At 40.1% G+C, this 16,370-nt stretch overlaps 1 protein-coding gene across 1 annotated transcript in view; it reads right to left on the reverse strand.

Annotated features, from left to right (window-relative positions):
- Nucleotides 1-5,025: 5,025 nt before the first annotated feature.
- LOC139950648 (ubiquitin carboxyl-terminal hydrolase 48-like) overlaps nucleotides 5,026-16,370 on the reverse strand; it is a 32,346-nt gene continuing 21,001 nt past the window's right edge. Inside the window, exons 20-27 of the mRNA XM_071949426.1 lie at nucleotides 15,953-16,069; nucleotides 14,763-14,935; nucleotides 13,402-13,532; nucleotides 13,123-13,313; nucleotides 11,828-11,962; nucleotides 10,356-10,533; nucleotides 9,257-9,286; nucleotides 5,026-8,772 (exon numbers count right to left, since the gene is read on the reverse strand). Of these exons, the coding sequence (XP_071805527.1) occupies nucleotides 8,744-8,772; nucleotides 9,257-9,286; nucleotides 10,356-10,533; nucleotides 11,828-11,962; nucleotides 13,123-13,313; nucleotides 13,402-13,532; nucleotides 14,763-14,935; nucleotides 15,953-16,069 (984 nt within the window). The 3' untranslated portion in view covers nucleotides 5,026-8,743. The remainder of the gene's footprint in view (nucleotides 8,773-9,256; nucleotides 9,287-10,355; nucleotides 10,534-11,827; nucleotides 11,963-13,122; nucleotides 13,314-13,401; nucleotides 13,533-14,762; nucleotides 14,936-15,952; nucleotides 16,070-16,370) is intronic.

The following is a 16,370-nucleotide window of genomic DNA, read 5'->3' on the forward strand; positions in this document are numbered from 1 at the left end:
TGGTTTGGACGAGGCTGTATGTTACAATTGTGGATCAATACCGTGTTAAAGTCACTGATTTATGGCAGTGACTTACTCTGTCATTGGTTTGAATGATACTGTATGTTGAATGGATACCAATGGTGTAAAACTCTACACTACATTGTGTATGTGGTAAAGTCACTGATTGAAAGCAGTGACTTACTCTATCACTGGTTTGAATGAGGCTGTATGTTGAATGGATACCAATGGTGTAAAACTGTACACTACTTTGCATATGCCAAAGTCACTGATTGCGGCAGTGACTTCTCTATCACTGGATGTGAGCTATATAGGCTGTATTACATATATACCAAAGGAGGTCACCTGTGCTAAACTCTCTATAATCTAGTTTACGGACGTCTTTTTTCTTCTATGCCCTATACTACGTTGCGCTGTCAGATTGCTTCCTGAAGTACCATGACAGTTTTCTTAAATTTCCGCTCGTATGACATTATTCTACCAATATGTTGAGTTAAAGTGCAAGTTTTGTTCAAAATAATACAAAATAAAATTTAATACAGTTCTAACTAGTCTTTATAAAAAAAATAATACTGTTCAAAAAGACGAACACAAATTAACTGTGCTAGTTTATAATACAAAATTGCATATTGCCGCAGATAGACAGCGCCAAACGATCTTTGGTTTTAAGATCAGCACCCCGACTATACCGCTACTAGGAGCGCCTTCTCGTCCATGATGACTGGTCAGTTTGAAAAGAAAAATCAACAGTCACTGTTCTTTTTTGTTTCATTCGTGGGTATGCCAGGTATGTTACAAATAGATAAATCTGTACGTTTTAAGTCGATATTGCAGTTCTATTTCGGAAAGCTGACTGTGCGCAACTGTTAGGCCTTAGCTCATCATATGTGATACAGTGAAACTCAGAAGAGTCATCCGTCGGTGATAATTTTGGGAAGTGTTTTCTGTTTTGAGTGTTACTGTTAAAATGGTTAATGTGATTTGTTTAATTTTTGTAACAATGGACAAGTAGCAGTACACTGGATTTTTCCCCATGTCAGCTTGTTGTTTACAATGAGAGTGTAAGTTCTACCCATAAAAACCAATGGTTTGCCATCAAGAAAATATTTACCAGGATTTTCTTCGTAGTTTGGTCTTAAAATATAAGACATGAACATCAATTTTGCTGTACCTTTTAATAAGGGGGGTACATGACCAGAACGCGGACCAACAGAGTGCTACCGCTATAGAAAAAATTAATATTCGCTGGCTTGCCGTCGTTCCACCGGTGGAAGCCGATGACGTTCCATCAGCAGTCCTCTGTCGGCTGCCGCCAGTGGACCGACGGCGAGCGTGCGGACGTTTGTACGGGTGGTCCGCCGGTGGCAGCCCGCTAGCGGTGCCACCGGTGGAACGATTACGGACCAATTACGGCTGGCGGACTGGGCGAAAGTGGGACAATATCGCGAGAACCACACAACCAATGTTCATGTTATTTTTAGTTTTAGATCATTTTGAGCATTGAAGATTAAACTTGGGTTACCGTGACCCCATTATGGTGGGACCATATCTCAAGAACTACACAACCGATTTTCATATTCTTCTCAGTTATAGTTTATATTTTTAGCATTGGAGACTGAACTTGGGAATACAGTGACCCCATCTTGACCTAACTTTCGGTTGAACCGGAAGTGGGGCCACATTTCAAGAACTACGAAACCGATTTTCAATTATTTCTACAGAACTTTGAGTATTGAAGGTTGAAATTGAGATACTGTGATTCCAAGTCGAACCTTACTTCCATGTCGACCTAAAGCGATCTCAAGAACTAAATAAAAAAGATTTTCAATTGTTTTTATGTTTCTTTGAGCATGAAGATTTGAGCTCAATCGGTCATCGAAATTGCGAGATAATAACACAAGAAAAAACACCCTTGCCACGCGAAGTTGTGTGCTTTCAGAAGCTTGATTTCGAGACCTCAAATTCTGAACTTGAGGTCTCGAAATCAAATTCGTGGAAAATTACTTCTTTCTCGAAAACTACGTTACTTCACAGGAGCCGTTTCTCACAATGTTTTATACTATCAACAGCTCTCCATTTCTCGTTACCAAGTAAGGTTTTATAACAATGGAAACCTTTTGAATGTGGAGTTAGGTACTATAATATGACACAGACTGATTTACATAAAAAATAATAACTCTCGCCCTATTGTGGTGTTTTACATATAATAATTGTCGCCCTATTGTGGCGTTTTACATAACAACTAATAACAATCAACAAAATGTTCAAGGTATAAACACAATGTTATAGCGGCGTTTGATCCCATTTCCCTTCAATTTAAACCCCACTCCAGCATCCAGTAAAGAAGTATTCTTGAATTTTCATGTACGCCATAACAAATGCTGTAATAGGGCGACAAATAATGCGTCGCCCTTTTGCAGCACAAGTTGTATAACAAATAATTGGGCGACCCTCAAAAAAGTTCTTTTCTAAATAAATGATTTATTCCTTTACATTAATCAGAAAATCAATTTTGTCAAACAAATAAATAATTATTTTCATAAAAACAGGTTTATAAAGCATGTGTTTTTTTCAGATACAACTGTCGCCATTTATTAGAGCATTTTTGATGATGTCGCCCTATTACAGCTGCAGTTAGTGTTATATTATTACTATTGTTGTTTCATCTTATCACCATGCAAAAGAACGATCATTCATTCGTGCCGGTAACTCCTCGAGTCGGGCTACGTCACGTAGTCTTAGATCTCGAGGGTCTTTCTTAGGATCCTCGCTGTTCCCAACAGCGCCGCCTTCTGCAAACAGATTTATTCACACCTTTGTCCTATTTCGTCCAGATGTTTCCCCAGTGCTTTCGGAATGGTGCCGAGCGCCAACCACGACAGGAACTACTTTCACTTTCACCTGCCGAATCTTACGAAGTTCCTTGGCAAGGTCTTGGTACTTTTGGATCTTGTCCATCTCCTTCGAAGCTACCCTTAAATCTCTCGGCACAGCTATGTCAATGAGATGGGGTTATCATCTTTGCCTTATCCAAGACTACGACATCCGAACGCCTATGTTCTATAACATGATCAGCTTGAATGTTAAAGGAACACGTTGCCTTGGATCGGACGAGTTGGTCAAAACAAAAGCGTTTTTAACCGTTTTTTATATAATGCATATGGTTGAAAAGATGTTTTAAAAGCAGCATACAATGATCCACACAAGTTTTCCTCGAAATTGCGTGGTTTTCCTTCTACTGTGCGAACTATCACCGTCGGCCATTTATGGGAGTCAAAATTTTGACCCCCATAAATGGCCGACGTGTTAGTCGACGAGGTAAAAGGAAAACCACGCAATTTCGAGGCATGTTTGTGTGGATCATTGTATTCTACTTTTACAACATCTTTCTACCCATATGCATTTTATAAAAAACGGTTACAAACGTTTTTCAAAGACCAACTCGACCGATCCAAGGCAACGTGTTCCTTTAAAGTCCCAGAGGATCTTGACTTGGTCGGTCTCGGTAACTTTCTCCGGAACATGGTCATACCATTTTGCAGTCACTTGGACACCCAATTTCTTGCACAGATCCCAATAAATTACCATGGCCAACTTGTCATGTGTACCTTTGTACCCCGTCTGGGCCATCTTACTGCACTCGCTGAATGAAAGACAGTCTCCTCCGCCTTGTTACACATCCTGCACATAGGAGAGACGTTCGCTTTCTCTATATATTATATACTTGCCTTCATTACATTAATTTGCGCCGCAGTAATCAAGCCTTCGGTTTCCTTCTTCAAACTCTCCGCTCTTTAACCAATTCCAGGACTTGTTGCAGGCCACTTCTTTAGTACACCTTTTAAAAGAACGAACTGTTCTGCCAGTCTTGGTGTCTGTCCTCTTGTACTCCTTCGGCCCAACTTCGCCCGCTTTCAAGTGTTACTGAGCTACTTTTACCGTCAAGTTTTCCTCAGTCCTGCTAATATGACAATGCAAACTCCTGCGCTCTCTGTCTGCCACACTCAACAACCTCCTACCACCCTCAGCCCTTGGAAGATAAAGCCTGCTCATATTCGCCCGCGGATGAAGTATACCACTCATGGTCATCAGTTTTCTTGTTCTCCTGTCCATGACATCTAGGTATTTCCAAGTCCACTCGACTATACCCGCACTGTAATTCTCCTCTTCACCCATAGCCCGCATCTGTGTACCATCTATGATCTGGCAGAACGATGCCATCGGAATGTGGCCTACCCTCTTTCCCCTCTTCATTGTCATTGAAGCACATTTCTCAGAAAAAGCAGATGGTTTATCTTACACCCGTCCTTCTTTATTTCATAACCGGCACTTACCTTCCTCAAAACCATCAGTGCAAGAACAAACAGCAGCGGAGACAGAGAATCACTTTAGAGGTCACTATGAAATTGCTCATACATTCATTTGTCTGCTGATTTTGACACTTTGCTTGTTCGTTGAAAAGTTTTACCAAATAACAGACTGCTCTACCGCTACAACCGCAGTGGGAAAAAAAATATTTAAAACATTTTGAACGAAATCTGTCCACCAACTTGTTTTTATGCAGCGCCCTCTGTTACACGAAACCGTGAGGCGCTGTACGACTTCGATAAGTATGCAAGTTGCCCTGTTATGTAGGCATGAACCTTTTGTCATGCTGGCAACATTTTGTCCCTATGCAGTGTGCAGTATTAACAATGCATAACTATTTAAATCTATACCAAAAAGGGACAATTTCTGTCTTAATTTTGCCCGTTCTGTCTTAATTTGGTTTGACACTGATTTAGATGGGGATAATCAAAGATGGATAACCATTATTCCATGGATGAATTACCGATTGGTAATCTACGTTTTTTTAACGGAAATGGTAGCTTTACACGAACATATAAAAAGCAACACCTTTGTCGTGGTCCACAGCGTAAAAGTCCTTCAAGATGGGGATACCACCCAAAAGGTGGTACCGCAAGGTAGCGACAACAGACTACAAAACACATCAAGATTGTGGCCAATTTCTTCAAACATCCACTTTAATGTGCAAAATGATACCGCTGATAAAACATCATTGGTGTATATCTACACTCCATAGAAACTTTATACAGATACAAGTTACATTTTTTTTATGAGTCGTCAATTTTTGTTGATAACGAACCAGAAAGCAACAGACTTTCTTCAAAAAACAACTTTCACGATATTTTACACTAAGAATTGCACTAAAGTCATGTGTTAAACAAAGACATTGTCGAGAAAACTACCTGAGAAAGCCGTTTGATCAAATCACATGCAACAACATAGAATAAAATAGATGGAGGCCTACAAATGTGCTAAAACAAACAATTGAAAAATTCAACAGCTGACAAGTTGACATAACAACCACTACGTTGTTAAAAGTTGTTCAACCCGTCATTCGATTTTCTTGCAAATACAGAGTTGGCAAAATTATTTTTTCTAACTGACCTACAACCAGCACAAGCAGGTTGGTAATACTTACGTAATGAAACAGGTGAAATAATTGTTTTCTATAGTCCATGTGAACTCTGTTTACAATAAGTGTGACCTTATACATTATTTGTGTATCCTATCAGGCCGCGATACTGCACTGGTCATAGGGGAAAATTCACATTTTGTGTCATAACCTCCACATAAAGTCCAAGAGTTACGAAAGTAAAAGAAAGAATCATTTCAAAATTTACCCAGTCAGTTTCCCTTGTCGTTTATATTGATATCTGAAACAAAAAGTCGCTTAGTCGTTTAGGTGATCCCCTGGCTGCCGCTTCCCAGGTTGTATCGTAATTTGGGTGTGATCCCTGGCCACACGGCAGTTAACGGTTGTATGGCTTCTGACTGGCACCCCGAACAAAGATATTGACAACATAGGGACACCGCCAATATAGGGCTAGATAGCTCAGTTGGTAGAGCGCCGGCACGTTAATCCGGAGGTCGTTGGTTCGAATCCCACTCTAGTCAATTCTTTGTTCAACCCCCAAAATCATTTCAAAATTTACCCAGTGAGTTTCCCTTGTGGTTTATATTGATAAAGTAAAAGAAAGATGGACAAGTTTTGAGATGTGCCCCTTTCATCATATCAAAATTTGATAGATTAGACAGTGCAATCTCCATAAAATATAAAGTTTTATGTTTTCTTCTTTTGAGCTGTGTACAAATCGTGCCTGCAGGAAGTCCAGGCTCTGTGGCTCTTTTGTAACTATGTGACGTCACAGGTCACATCATCTATACAAACGAATTAAGAATAGTTCAACACATGCAGGTAATGTCATATACATTCACAAAAATGCATCCAGGCTTATGGGGCATTCTTTCCTTTGTCCTTAAACTGAACAGTTTTCCATAGACTCTGACTCAAATTTCTTTCCCCCTTTTCCCCAATGGACCGAGTCCTTTTATTCCGACCCCCTTTTTTGTTTTGTCCTTTGTCTCCATAAGGTACTAAAAATTACAACACACTTGAGTTTACCAGTCAAAATAATATTGCAAGCAACACTCAGCTAATTGTATCTGCTAATACGTGCATGCAAGTGCAGGTCCTTCTAGACTTTGTTCAAAGTCTGCAATCGTGGCTTTTAGTCTAATCCGATAGCCAAAACACTTTAGTCTGAAACAGCGCCCTCCTGTGGATTAACCTCCGTCATTAACATAAGATCACAAGTTAGGGCGTTTGATAGCTACATACATGTACATGTAATCTCTGGGTAAAGTCTTGTGTGGCCGATGTTGATGTGATCTCAGACTTGAAATGAAGTCTAAGGTCCTCCCCGCCCCCACGTTTTACTTGAGGACGAATTGGAATGTATGACTTTCTAAAACAACAGTCAACCGCTGATTTCACAATGACTAGAATAGTGTCTAGTTACTGAATCACAATTTCTTGATTTGTGCAATTCATACCAATGTTTGTATGAGAGAGATTGGCTGTTGCTAGCTTGGCGTTTATATCCCCCTGTGGGAGTTTGCAGAGTTCCCTTGACGGGAGATCATCTAAACAAACAAACAAACAAACAAGCTAATTTGAGTGATCTTTGCAACCACACCCAGGCCTGATACCAAACGCAGGCAACATGAGCAATTACTGCATTTAATGCCCCCGGGGTCAAGGCATATTGGTGCATCTTGATTGTTCCAGTACATTTAAACTGCCCTCGTAGTAGAGGTGCCCATTACGACATAAAAACTGCCTTGTCCTACAACGAAGTAATAGGCCAGCACAAGTGTTGGAGATCATAGTACTCTACAACTCCTCTACAACTGAACTCAGAAAAGCTATCAACATTTGTTTCCACTTCAAAATAATAACTATGTTGGTGCTCATTCTTACAATTCGCATAAGTGGTCCTGCCATCTCGATCATTTTTAACAAAGATAATGTCTTATTAAAACATCCAACAACTACTTTACTTTTCAAGTCAAAGTTCAGAACTGCCAACTCTCCCTGATTCTGCGTTCCCTGAACAAGAAAAAAATCTTTCCAGGAAAAAATCAAAGCAAGTCTCAATGACTATGGTAACTTTTTCCCTAATATGTTGAATGTAGTTCAAAACATATTCCAGATTGTTGTACAAAATTTGATTGCATTTAATGTGAAAATGTTGACAGCTCTAAAAGTATACCTTTGAATTTTTGGAACCGATTGATCATCAAAATTGTACATAGATGTACCCAATAAAACTAACTTGTGAACATTTCATTTCAAAAGGTGGTCTAATTTTTTAGATATAATAACCGGAAATCCGGACCGAATATGTCCACATGAAGAATATTCCTAACCACATTACTTTGAAATGAAATGTTTCTCAAAATTCTTTAAAGCGATTGGACCCTTTCGGTACAGAAAAAAAAAATAAAAGTTCACAGATTTACAAATAACTTGCAGGGTTTACGGAAGGCAATGGTGAAAGACTTCTCGTGAAATATTATTCCATAAAATGCTCTACTTTTTGAGAAACAGCAAAACAATATAAATTCTCGTTAACGAGAATTACGGATTTATTTTGAACATGTGTCATGACACGGCGAAATGCGCAGAAACAATGGTGGGTTTATCCGTTGTTTTCTCCCGACTCCGATGACCGATTGAGCCTAAAATTTCACAGGTTTGTTATTTGATGTAGAAATTGTGGTATACAAAGTGTGGGCCTTGCACAACACTGTTTACCAAAAGGGTCCAATGGCTGTAATTACACTATCAAAGTTGCTGTAGGCTTCAAACCAAAACTTGTTATTACCATTAGTTCTTAAAGTGAGACCGAACTCATACCTTCCATTAAACAAAGACGAGCTAAGTTTTGCAAAAGTTGACAATCTAATCACCCAAAATACATTAACTGAATACTTTTTATTCAGGCACAGAAGCCTGCCATATTCTTATATTTTCATACCTCTCACTGTTGTTCCCCGTTTCGTTGAAAATTGTTATTTATTATTATTCACAGCTTTTTAAAACTAATTTCTCGTCATATTTCTCAATTCTTCTTTAATGAATTCTACAACTCCTCATGGCAAGTACAAAAATATATCCAGGCAAGACATCTTTCGGTGTAAACTTCTACAGATGATTATTTCTGCTCAAAAGAAACGACACAGATTTGTTTCGACATTAAATTGTTTACCCAAGAGCATCTGGGATAAAGGAGTTCTCACAGGAGAGGTTATATCGAGGTCTGCTCCTACTTCCTTCATCTTCTGTTCATTATAGGCCACTCCCACAAAGGCAACTCCTCGTAGGCCACTCCCATTATAGGCCACTCCCAAGAAGGCCCGTTCCTTTAAAGATAAAACGGTGGTCTTGAGATTAGAGGAATTCCACACAGTGATTCAAATATATCCCTTCCTGTGAAATACGCTAAAATTACATTCACGCTTGTGTGCAGACCCTACTCATTGGCAAACTGCATAAAATTGTGCACTAAGCAGACGCGCAATCCCGTCTGCAAAACGCAGCCATTAGCCGTGTACAAAACAGCGCAATATTCCCTATATAATATTTTGCCAACCAAAATGTTAGTGTGCACGCGCTGTGTGCAATTTACATATTTCATGGGAAGGGTCTATTAACAGTAGAAATAACAATTATACATGTACGCAATTACTTTGAAGTTGTGGCTTTTAAAAGAGCTATACATTTCAGGACCACTTGGCCATTTAAAAGCACACAAACTAACTTTTCTTTTTGATTCAGTGAGTACTCTTTAGTTTTAGTTGAGCAAGAGAGAGCATCCAAAAGTACAAAATTCATAAAAAAAATTACCTTTAAATCCTTCTTCTGGAACATTTGAGGCTAGAAAGAAAAGAAGAGAGCAGGAATCTGGTTAAGAAAATATCATCTTAAAGAAGGTAAGATTTAACTGTAAAAAATATTTAAAATAAACTGTACTTTCATTTCAAGCAATTGCACTAACGAGATTAACATTTTTTTTTTTTTGACCCATGCAGTTGTACTTTCAGTCAAAAGTAAACTTTTTTCTAGCCATTACAGGGATGTGATATAAAATGTTGAGAAAAAAAAAAACTGAACTCCTGAGCGCTAAGCGCGAAAGCATGCAAGCTCGAAGACCTGCGAGCATGAAGCCCAATTATTAACATTTATCTTCAGTTTTAAAAGCTCTACTCTGGGGGCGTTATGAGACATTTCTTTTAGAGTTTTATCTGGTCAAAGGCAACTCAGTTTGGACACTCATATAAATACATGTTCTCATTACATAGCAATCAATATGGAAAAGCTCCGGTTAAAGCCATTGGGCCCTTTCGGTAAACAGTATTGTCCAAGGCCCATACTTTGTGTACCAAAACTTCTATATCAAATAACAAACCTGTGAAAACAACGGAAACACCCACCCTTGTTTCCGCGCGTTTCGCCGTGTCATGACATGTGTTTAAAATAAATCCGTAATTCTCGTTAACGAGAATTGGAATTGTTTTACTGTTTTCTCAAAAAGTAAAGCAATTCATGGAATAGTATTTCAAGAGAAGTATTTCACCACTACCTTCTGTAAACCCTGTAAGTTAATTGTAAATCTGTGAACTTTTTTTTTTTCTGTACCGAAAGGGATCAATGGCTTTAAGAAAGAGGCTAGTCTAAAACATCCTTTTCATCTGGCAACTCACACCTGTTATCTTCATGTAATTCCTTTCCAAAACAGTGGACTTTATTGGATCATGCACAAACAAAAAGACCTGCTGACTGGCCCAAGTAAACTGCTCATGCTTTTTTGTTTAATGACCAAAGGAATTCAATGTAAACACTACCACTCAGAGAAAAGGAAATATTTTTTCCAAGTTTTTTTGCCTTAACTTGGATATCTTTTACAGAGCCTGTAATGTGAATATTTTCATAAACCTGATCTTACCTCTATATATTTCATCCATTACCAATGGGTCCTCGGTCAATGGCATGTCCACTTTAAGCGTTATAACACATTCTGGTTCGACTCCCAGACTGGACAGAGTGGCTGCATTATCAGCCAGTTGCAGACCGCGAAGAACAAGAGTCTGATCAAATGGTGCCACAGAGAAGGCATGCATGACCTAGAAGAAAAGAAAATAGTAACAGTGATTCCTTTCATAAAACTTACTGAAGGAACACATTGCCTTGGATTGGACGAGTTGGTCTTTGAAAAGGGTTTGAAACCGTTTGTTAGAAAGATGTTTTTAAAGTAGAATATAATGATTCAGACAAACATGCTTTGAAATTGCATGGTTTTCGTTTTACGTCGCGAACTAACAAGGTCGGCCATTTTATGGAGTCAAAATTTTGACTTGACAAAATGGCCGACTGTGTTTCTTCGCAATGTTAAAGGAAAACTGTGCAATTTTGAGAAATGTTTGTGTGGATCAATATATTCTACTTTTCAGTTATCTATCTAACCATTTGCATTTCATCCCAAACAGTCTCAAATGCTTTTCAAAGACCAACTCGACCGATCCAAGGCAAAGTGTTCCTTTAACTAGACAAAAGCCAAATCATGCGGTTGTGGTCCAAAGAATAGTGATCATGGCTGCTGTGTTCTTGAGTTCGACACATAACTAATACGCTTAGTTTGGCGTGTCATTGCCGAGTGGATAAGAGCACCGGACTCAAGCTCTGGTGTGTCTGATCATTAGAGTGTAGGTTTTAGTCCCTGTTGTGACACTTGTGTCCTTAAGCAAGACACTACCAGTATTGCTGCATCCTTCGCATGGGGCGTAAAGCTGTTGGTCCTGTATGTTGTGCAATGCACTTAAAAGAACACAGTGCACTTATTGAAAAGAAAAGGAGTTCGCCCAGGTGTTCCCAATTTGATTGGCTGCATATTGCGTCACTGCATCTTGTAGACCATTACATGGTGCTATTGAAAGGAATGAGTTTCATACTTCAAAACAGTAGCTCCACATACCTTGCAGGAAAAATCGTGAATGCTGAAGCGCCATGAGCGGCACTGCATGAGCCCTAAAGTATGAAGCCACTCATTATTCTACAATTGCTTCTCTTCTCTCAGGGGTGAATGAGTGCCTGCGAGGGCAGAGGTGGTTCTTGTAACTGATTTAGCTTGGAGTGCTACATACTTAGCAGCACAAGTCACTGCCCCAAGCTTGCCTATCCAAATGAATATATATCTCATTCAGCCACACACCCTGACGGGTGATCTGAATAAGAACTGCAGGCCAGTAATAACACGAAGACTGAAGGCCACAGCCTCTCTTGCCCTGGTCTTGGCTTGTTCCTGGTCTTACCCCTTCAAAACTTTCCAGCACACTAGCACAAATTCCACCAAACTTCCCCTCTCTGAAATAATAATGTCCTTGCCCCTTTAAAGATGAAATTCCCGGTCCTGAAACCGACCTTAATCTTCAGTTCCTTCAGAGTATTTGTCGAGGACACGATAACTTCTTTCTCCCCTCGTACTTTCCGATGTCTTGAACTCCGTCTGACACTCTCACAGTCGCTGCTGGTTTTTAATCTCTTAGCTCCGTTGACCTGCAAACAATTGCATAAAATCTGGTAAGAAAAACTACTATCAGACAGTAATTTTGGCAAAGAAATGCTAAGTTTTAGGTTTGGGAAGAATAAAGTTAAAGGAACACGTTGCCTTGGATCGGTCGAGTTGGTCTTTGAAAAGCGTTTGTTATAAAATGCATATGGGTAGAAAGATGTTGTAAAAGTAGAATACAATGATCCACACAAACATGCCTCGAAATTGCATGGTTTTCCTTTTACCTCGTCGACTAACACGTCGGCTGTTTATGGGGGTCAACATTTTGACTCCCATAAATGGCCGACCATGTTAGTTCGCACAGTAGAAGGAAAACCACGCAATTTCGAGGCAAACTTGTGTGGATCATTGTATTCTACTTTTAAAACATCTTTCCAACCATATGCATTTTATAAAAAAACGGTTACAAACGCTTTTGTTTTGACCAACTCGTCCGATCCAAGGCAACGTGTTCCTTTAATGAAAAAACATCCATGCAACCCCGTAGGGACTGAATACGCAATGTTTGAATACTGGAATGTTTTATTTTGTTATATTTTTGTTATGAGAGATCGCCTTACATCACAAAGTCATGGATGGCCACTTCAAGGTGAGGTCTACACTTAACAGGTCAGCTGTCCACCCAAACCAACTACCACATGGGAAACGTTTCCAACTGCACCTAGGACTGGAACAGGGTTAGCCCCTACACAGTCCGTAACGGTGTAGGCATGGGTATCATCCAGGAGCCTGGCTGGTAGGGCAGAATGCACTTACCTATCAAACTGTTTACAAAGCATTTGTGGTTAAATGCCTTGCTCAAGGGCACAAGTGTCATGACCCGGTATCGAACCCACACTCTGCCGTGACAACACTGTCGGCGAACTAAACCACTCGACCACACAGGCCACATTAGCACAATTAGGGGCGGCATTCCAACGCGAGTTCTAAGAGGTGAACAATTCTGAAGAGAAGGGATCAAGCCCACCCTGCCCCCTGACCCCACCCAACACTACAAAGACAGAGTATTGCCACTGCATGCTTGTTGGATAGAACGCACCTTCTTTAAAACAATTCTGAGTTTTTGGCAAAGACACAGAAATATATGCTGCATCTGGCAGGTTTCTCAACCAATACCATCCCTTCCTAGAAACCTCTCACTGACCTGGAAGAAGTCTGGATCTGTGTCTTTGCTCAGGCCCTCGCTTGCCCCCTTTTGGTCATCTTCAACTAGAGCCGGCCCAGCCGATGTCAACTCCATGGCTATCTTACGGATGTAGATACGTGCACCGCTGTACTCCTTGCGTTCGAGGTTAGCCTGGGAATGCCTCGCTGCTATGCATTCAACACATGACTCTGTATATACACATAGATAACAAAGGCTTACTTGAGGGCGCCATTGTGAGATTATGATCTTTACAGTCAAAAAGGTTTGAACACTTACCTGGTTCACTGATAAGCGTCTGCATTTGTCCGTTTTCTAACGATTCTACTTTCTGGTGTATCCGTATTGTAAAATCCACCTGGAAGTTCTTTGAGATAAATACCCATTCATGTGGCCATACTAGGGCGTACCTACAGACAAAAGAACCAGTATTGTTAAAATAATCATCTTGCCTAAATTAAATGCAAATAATTGAAATTGTTTATTTAACCCTCCTACTGCATAACCATTTTATGTCATCCACTGCAGTTTTGAATGGTTGATAAACCGTGTCAGCCAGCGATAGATACATGTATCATGTAGATATACACATTGTATTACTGCGAACCAAATATATAGTAGTGGGGATCATTGTCCTGCTAGCATGATCTGCCACCTCAAGCTCAGGGGCCAATTTCATAGAGCTGCTTAAGCAAAAAATTTGCTTAAGCACGAAAATAGCTCGCTTATTTTACACATGTTACTGGCCAAAATTTCATGCCATATACATTGCTTATGACTAGTATTTAGCTGTTGTTTACTAATAACAATTGAGTGGAGTCTTGGCCGGTAATCTGATTTTACTAAGCAATTAATTTTTGCTTAAGCAAAATTTTGTGCTTAAGCAGCTCTATGAAATTGGGCCCTGGTCATGAGAGCACTGGGCCCAATGTCATGGCTCTGCTTACCGCCGAATTCTGCACTTCGATCATGATTCCCCGCCTGTGTGCAAACGCCGAATTTCTGAGCAAGCCTTGTAAGCTTAGAATGCCTAGTAATAAGGAGTACGCACTTGGACAAGCCAAAATTCCCCGCTAACCAGTAAAATACGCTTGGCGTAAGCACAGAATTCCCTGCTTCCGTAAGCGCCGATTCTGTGCTTACGGTAAGCAGAGCCATGAAATTGGGCCCAGGTGACCAAACCTGTAGTTAATGAGTTGCTTTCTTTTCTACAGGAAGAAACCATGGGGGTGCCGTGGCTGAGCAGATAAGAGCACCGCACTCAAGCTCTGCTGTTTCTGTTCAACAGAGTATGGGTTCGAGTCCCGGTCGTGACACATGTGTCCTTGAGCAAGACACTTAACTATAAATGCTTCTCTACACCCAGGGGTAAATGGGTACATGTGCGAGCAGAGATGGTTCTTATGATTGATTTAGCTTAGTAGCGCATATTTGTTGCACAGGCTGTAGGCCTATACTCCTCAGGGAGCTAAGATTGTTTAAGGAATGAATTAAATGGCACAGTGACCAGGGGTAAAAATGTTGGAAACGCTTTGATACGCCCTTCGGGTGTGAAGAGTGCTATATGAAAGATGGCTAGAGGTACCTGGAGGGCCCACAAGGTTCAACCCCAGGTATTAATAATAATCATCCAAACTTACATATTCTGAGCCAGCTCATCCATGTAACCAGTCTCAAAGATAAACTTATCATGGTGGCATAGGAGCATGGAGTTATTGACGGCATTCTGTGGACTGACTTTCAATGGCTGACGGACAAATTCCCTCCACTGTTCCACGAACGGCCGGCTAATGGCATACACTTCCATCATGTCCTGAAGTATAGAAACAAATTGGTTGAAAATGTTGCCATGGTGCCCTGTACTTTTGCTGTGGTGCTCTTTTGCTGTTAAAGCCATTATACACTTTCGGTCCTAAGTCCCACACTTCGTGTATCACAACTTATATATAAAATAACAAACCTGTGAACATGTAGGCTCAATCAGTCATCAGAGTCAAGAGAAAATAACGGGAAAACCCACTCTTGTTTCCGCACGTTTCGCCGTGTCATGACATGTGTTTTAAAAATAAATCCGTAATTCTCGCTATCGAGAATTGATATTGTTTTAATGTTTTCTCGAAAAGTAAAGCATTTCATGGAACAATATTCCAAGAGAAGCCTTTCACCATTACCTTCTGTAAACCCTGTAAATTATTTGTAAATCTGTGAACTTTTTTTTTTTTTTCTGTACCGAAAGTGTATAATGTCTTTAAAGGTTTCTGTACAAATGTTTATTTTCTTCATACATGTCATAGAGGTTCCCCCCGTTCCAGAGGGAAATTTCTATGCCCCTTCAAGAGCCAAGCTCTGGACTTGTGGGGAGACTTGAAAGTAATACTACCAAGTAATTAGACTCCTCTAATAAAGGCACTGGACACTGTCGGTAATAACTCAAAATAAACTTTAGCATTAAAAACTTACCGAGTAAAATAATGGAGAGCTGTTGATAGTATAAAACATTGTGAGAAACGACTCCCTCTGAAGTAGTAATGTAGTTTTTGAGAAAGGGGGTAAACTCTCACTTAAATATTAAAAGACTTGAGGCTTGAAGCCTTTTTTTGCCATCTGTAAGCACACAAATCTGTGCAAGGGTGTTTTTTCTTTTGATATATGGTTGCCACTTTGATGACCAATCGAGACCAAATTTATACAGGTTTTTACCTCATGCATCTGTTGGGATACGATAAGTGAGAAGACTGGTCTTTGACAATTACTAAATGTGTCCAGTGCCTTTAAGCTTTATTCGCAGCATGGATCAGTGAAAAAACAAACGATAGTTTCATAGGCTGACCTTCTTATCCCAGGACGGTCTGTGTCTATCGTTGAAGAGTTGAGACAGAGCCGTCTTCTGATCAGTGGCCATCAGTATCCGTAGATTATTCTCTTGCTGCTCTTCCTCTTCTTGTGCCTGGAGAAATCAAATCAAATCAAATCAAATCAAATCAAATCAAATCGAATAAATTCAAGTATTGGGCTTCTAACTGCCACCCCCGAACAAAGATGTTGACTAAGTGAGACCGCAAACATAGGGTGTCTTGGCCAAGCAGATAAGAGCACCGAATTCAAGCTCTGTTGATTCTGTTCAGCAGAGTGTGAGTTCGAATCCCGGTCGTGACACTTGTGTCCCTGAGCAAGACACTTCACTAGAATTGCTTCTCTCCACCCAGGGATAAATGGGTACCTGTGAGGGCAGAGATAGTTCTTGTGAT

This window comes from Asterias amurensis, chromosome 18 (genome assembly GCF_032118995.1).
Source record: "Asterias amurensis chromosome 18, ASM3211899v1".
Taxonomy (NCBI): Eukaryota; Metazoa; Echinodermata; class Asteroidea; order Forcipulatida; family Asteriidae; genus Asterias; species Asterias amurensis.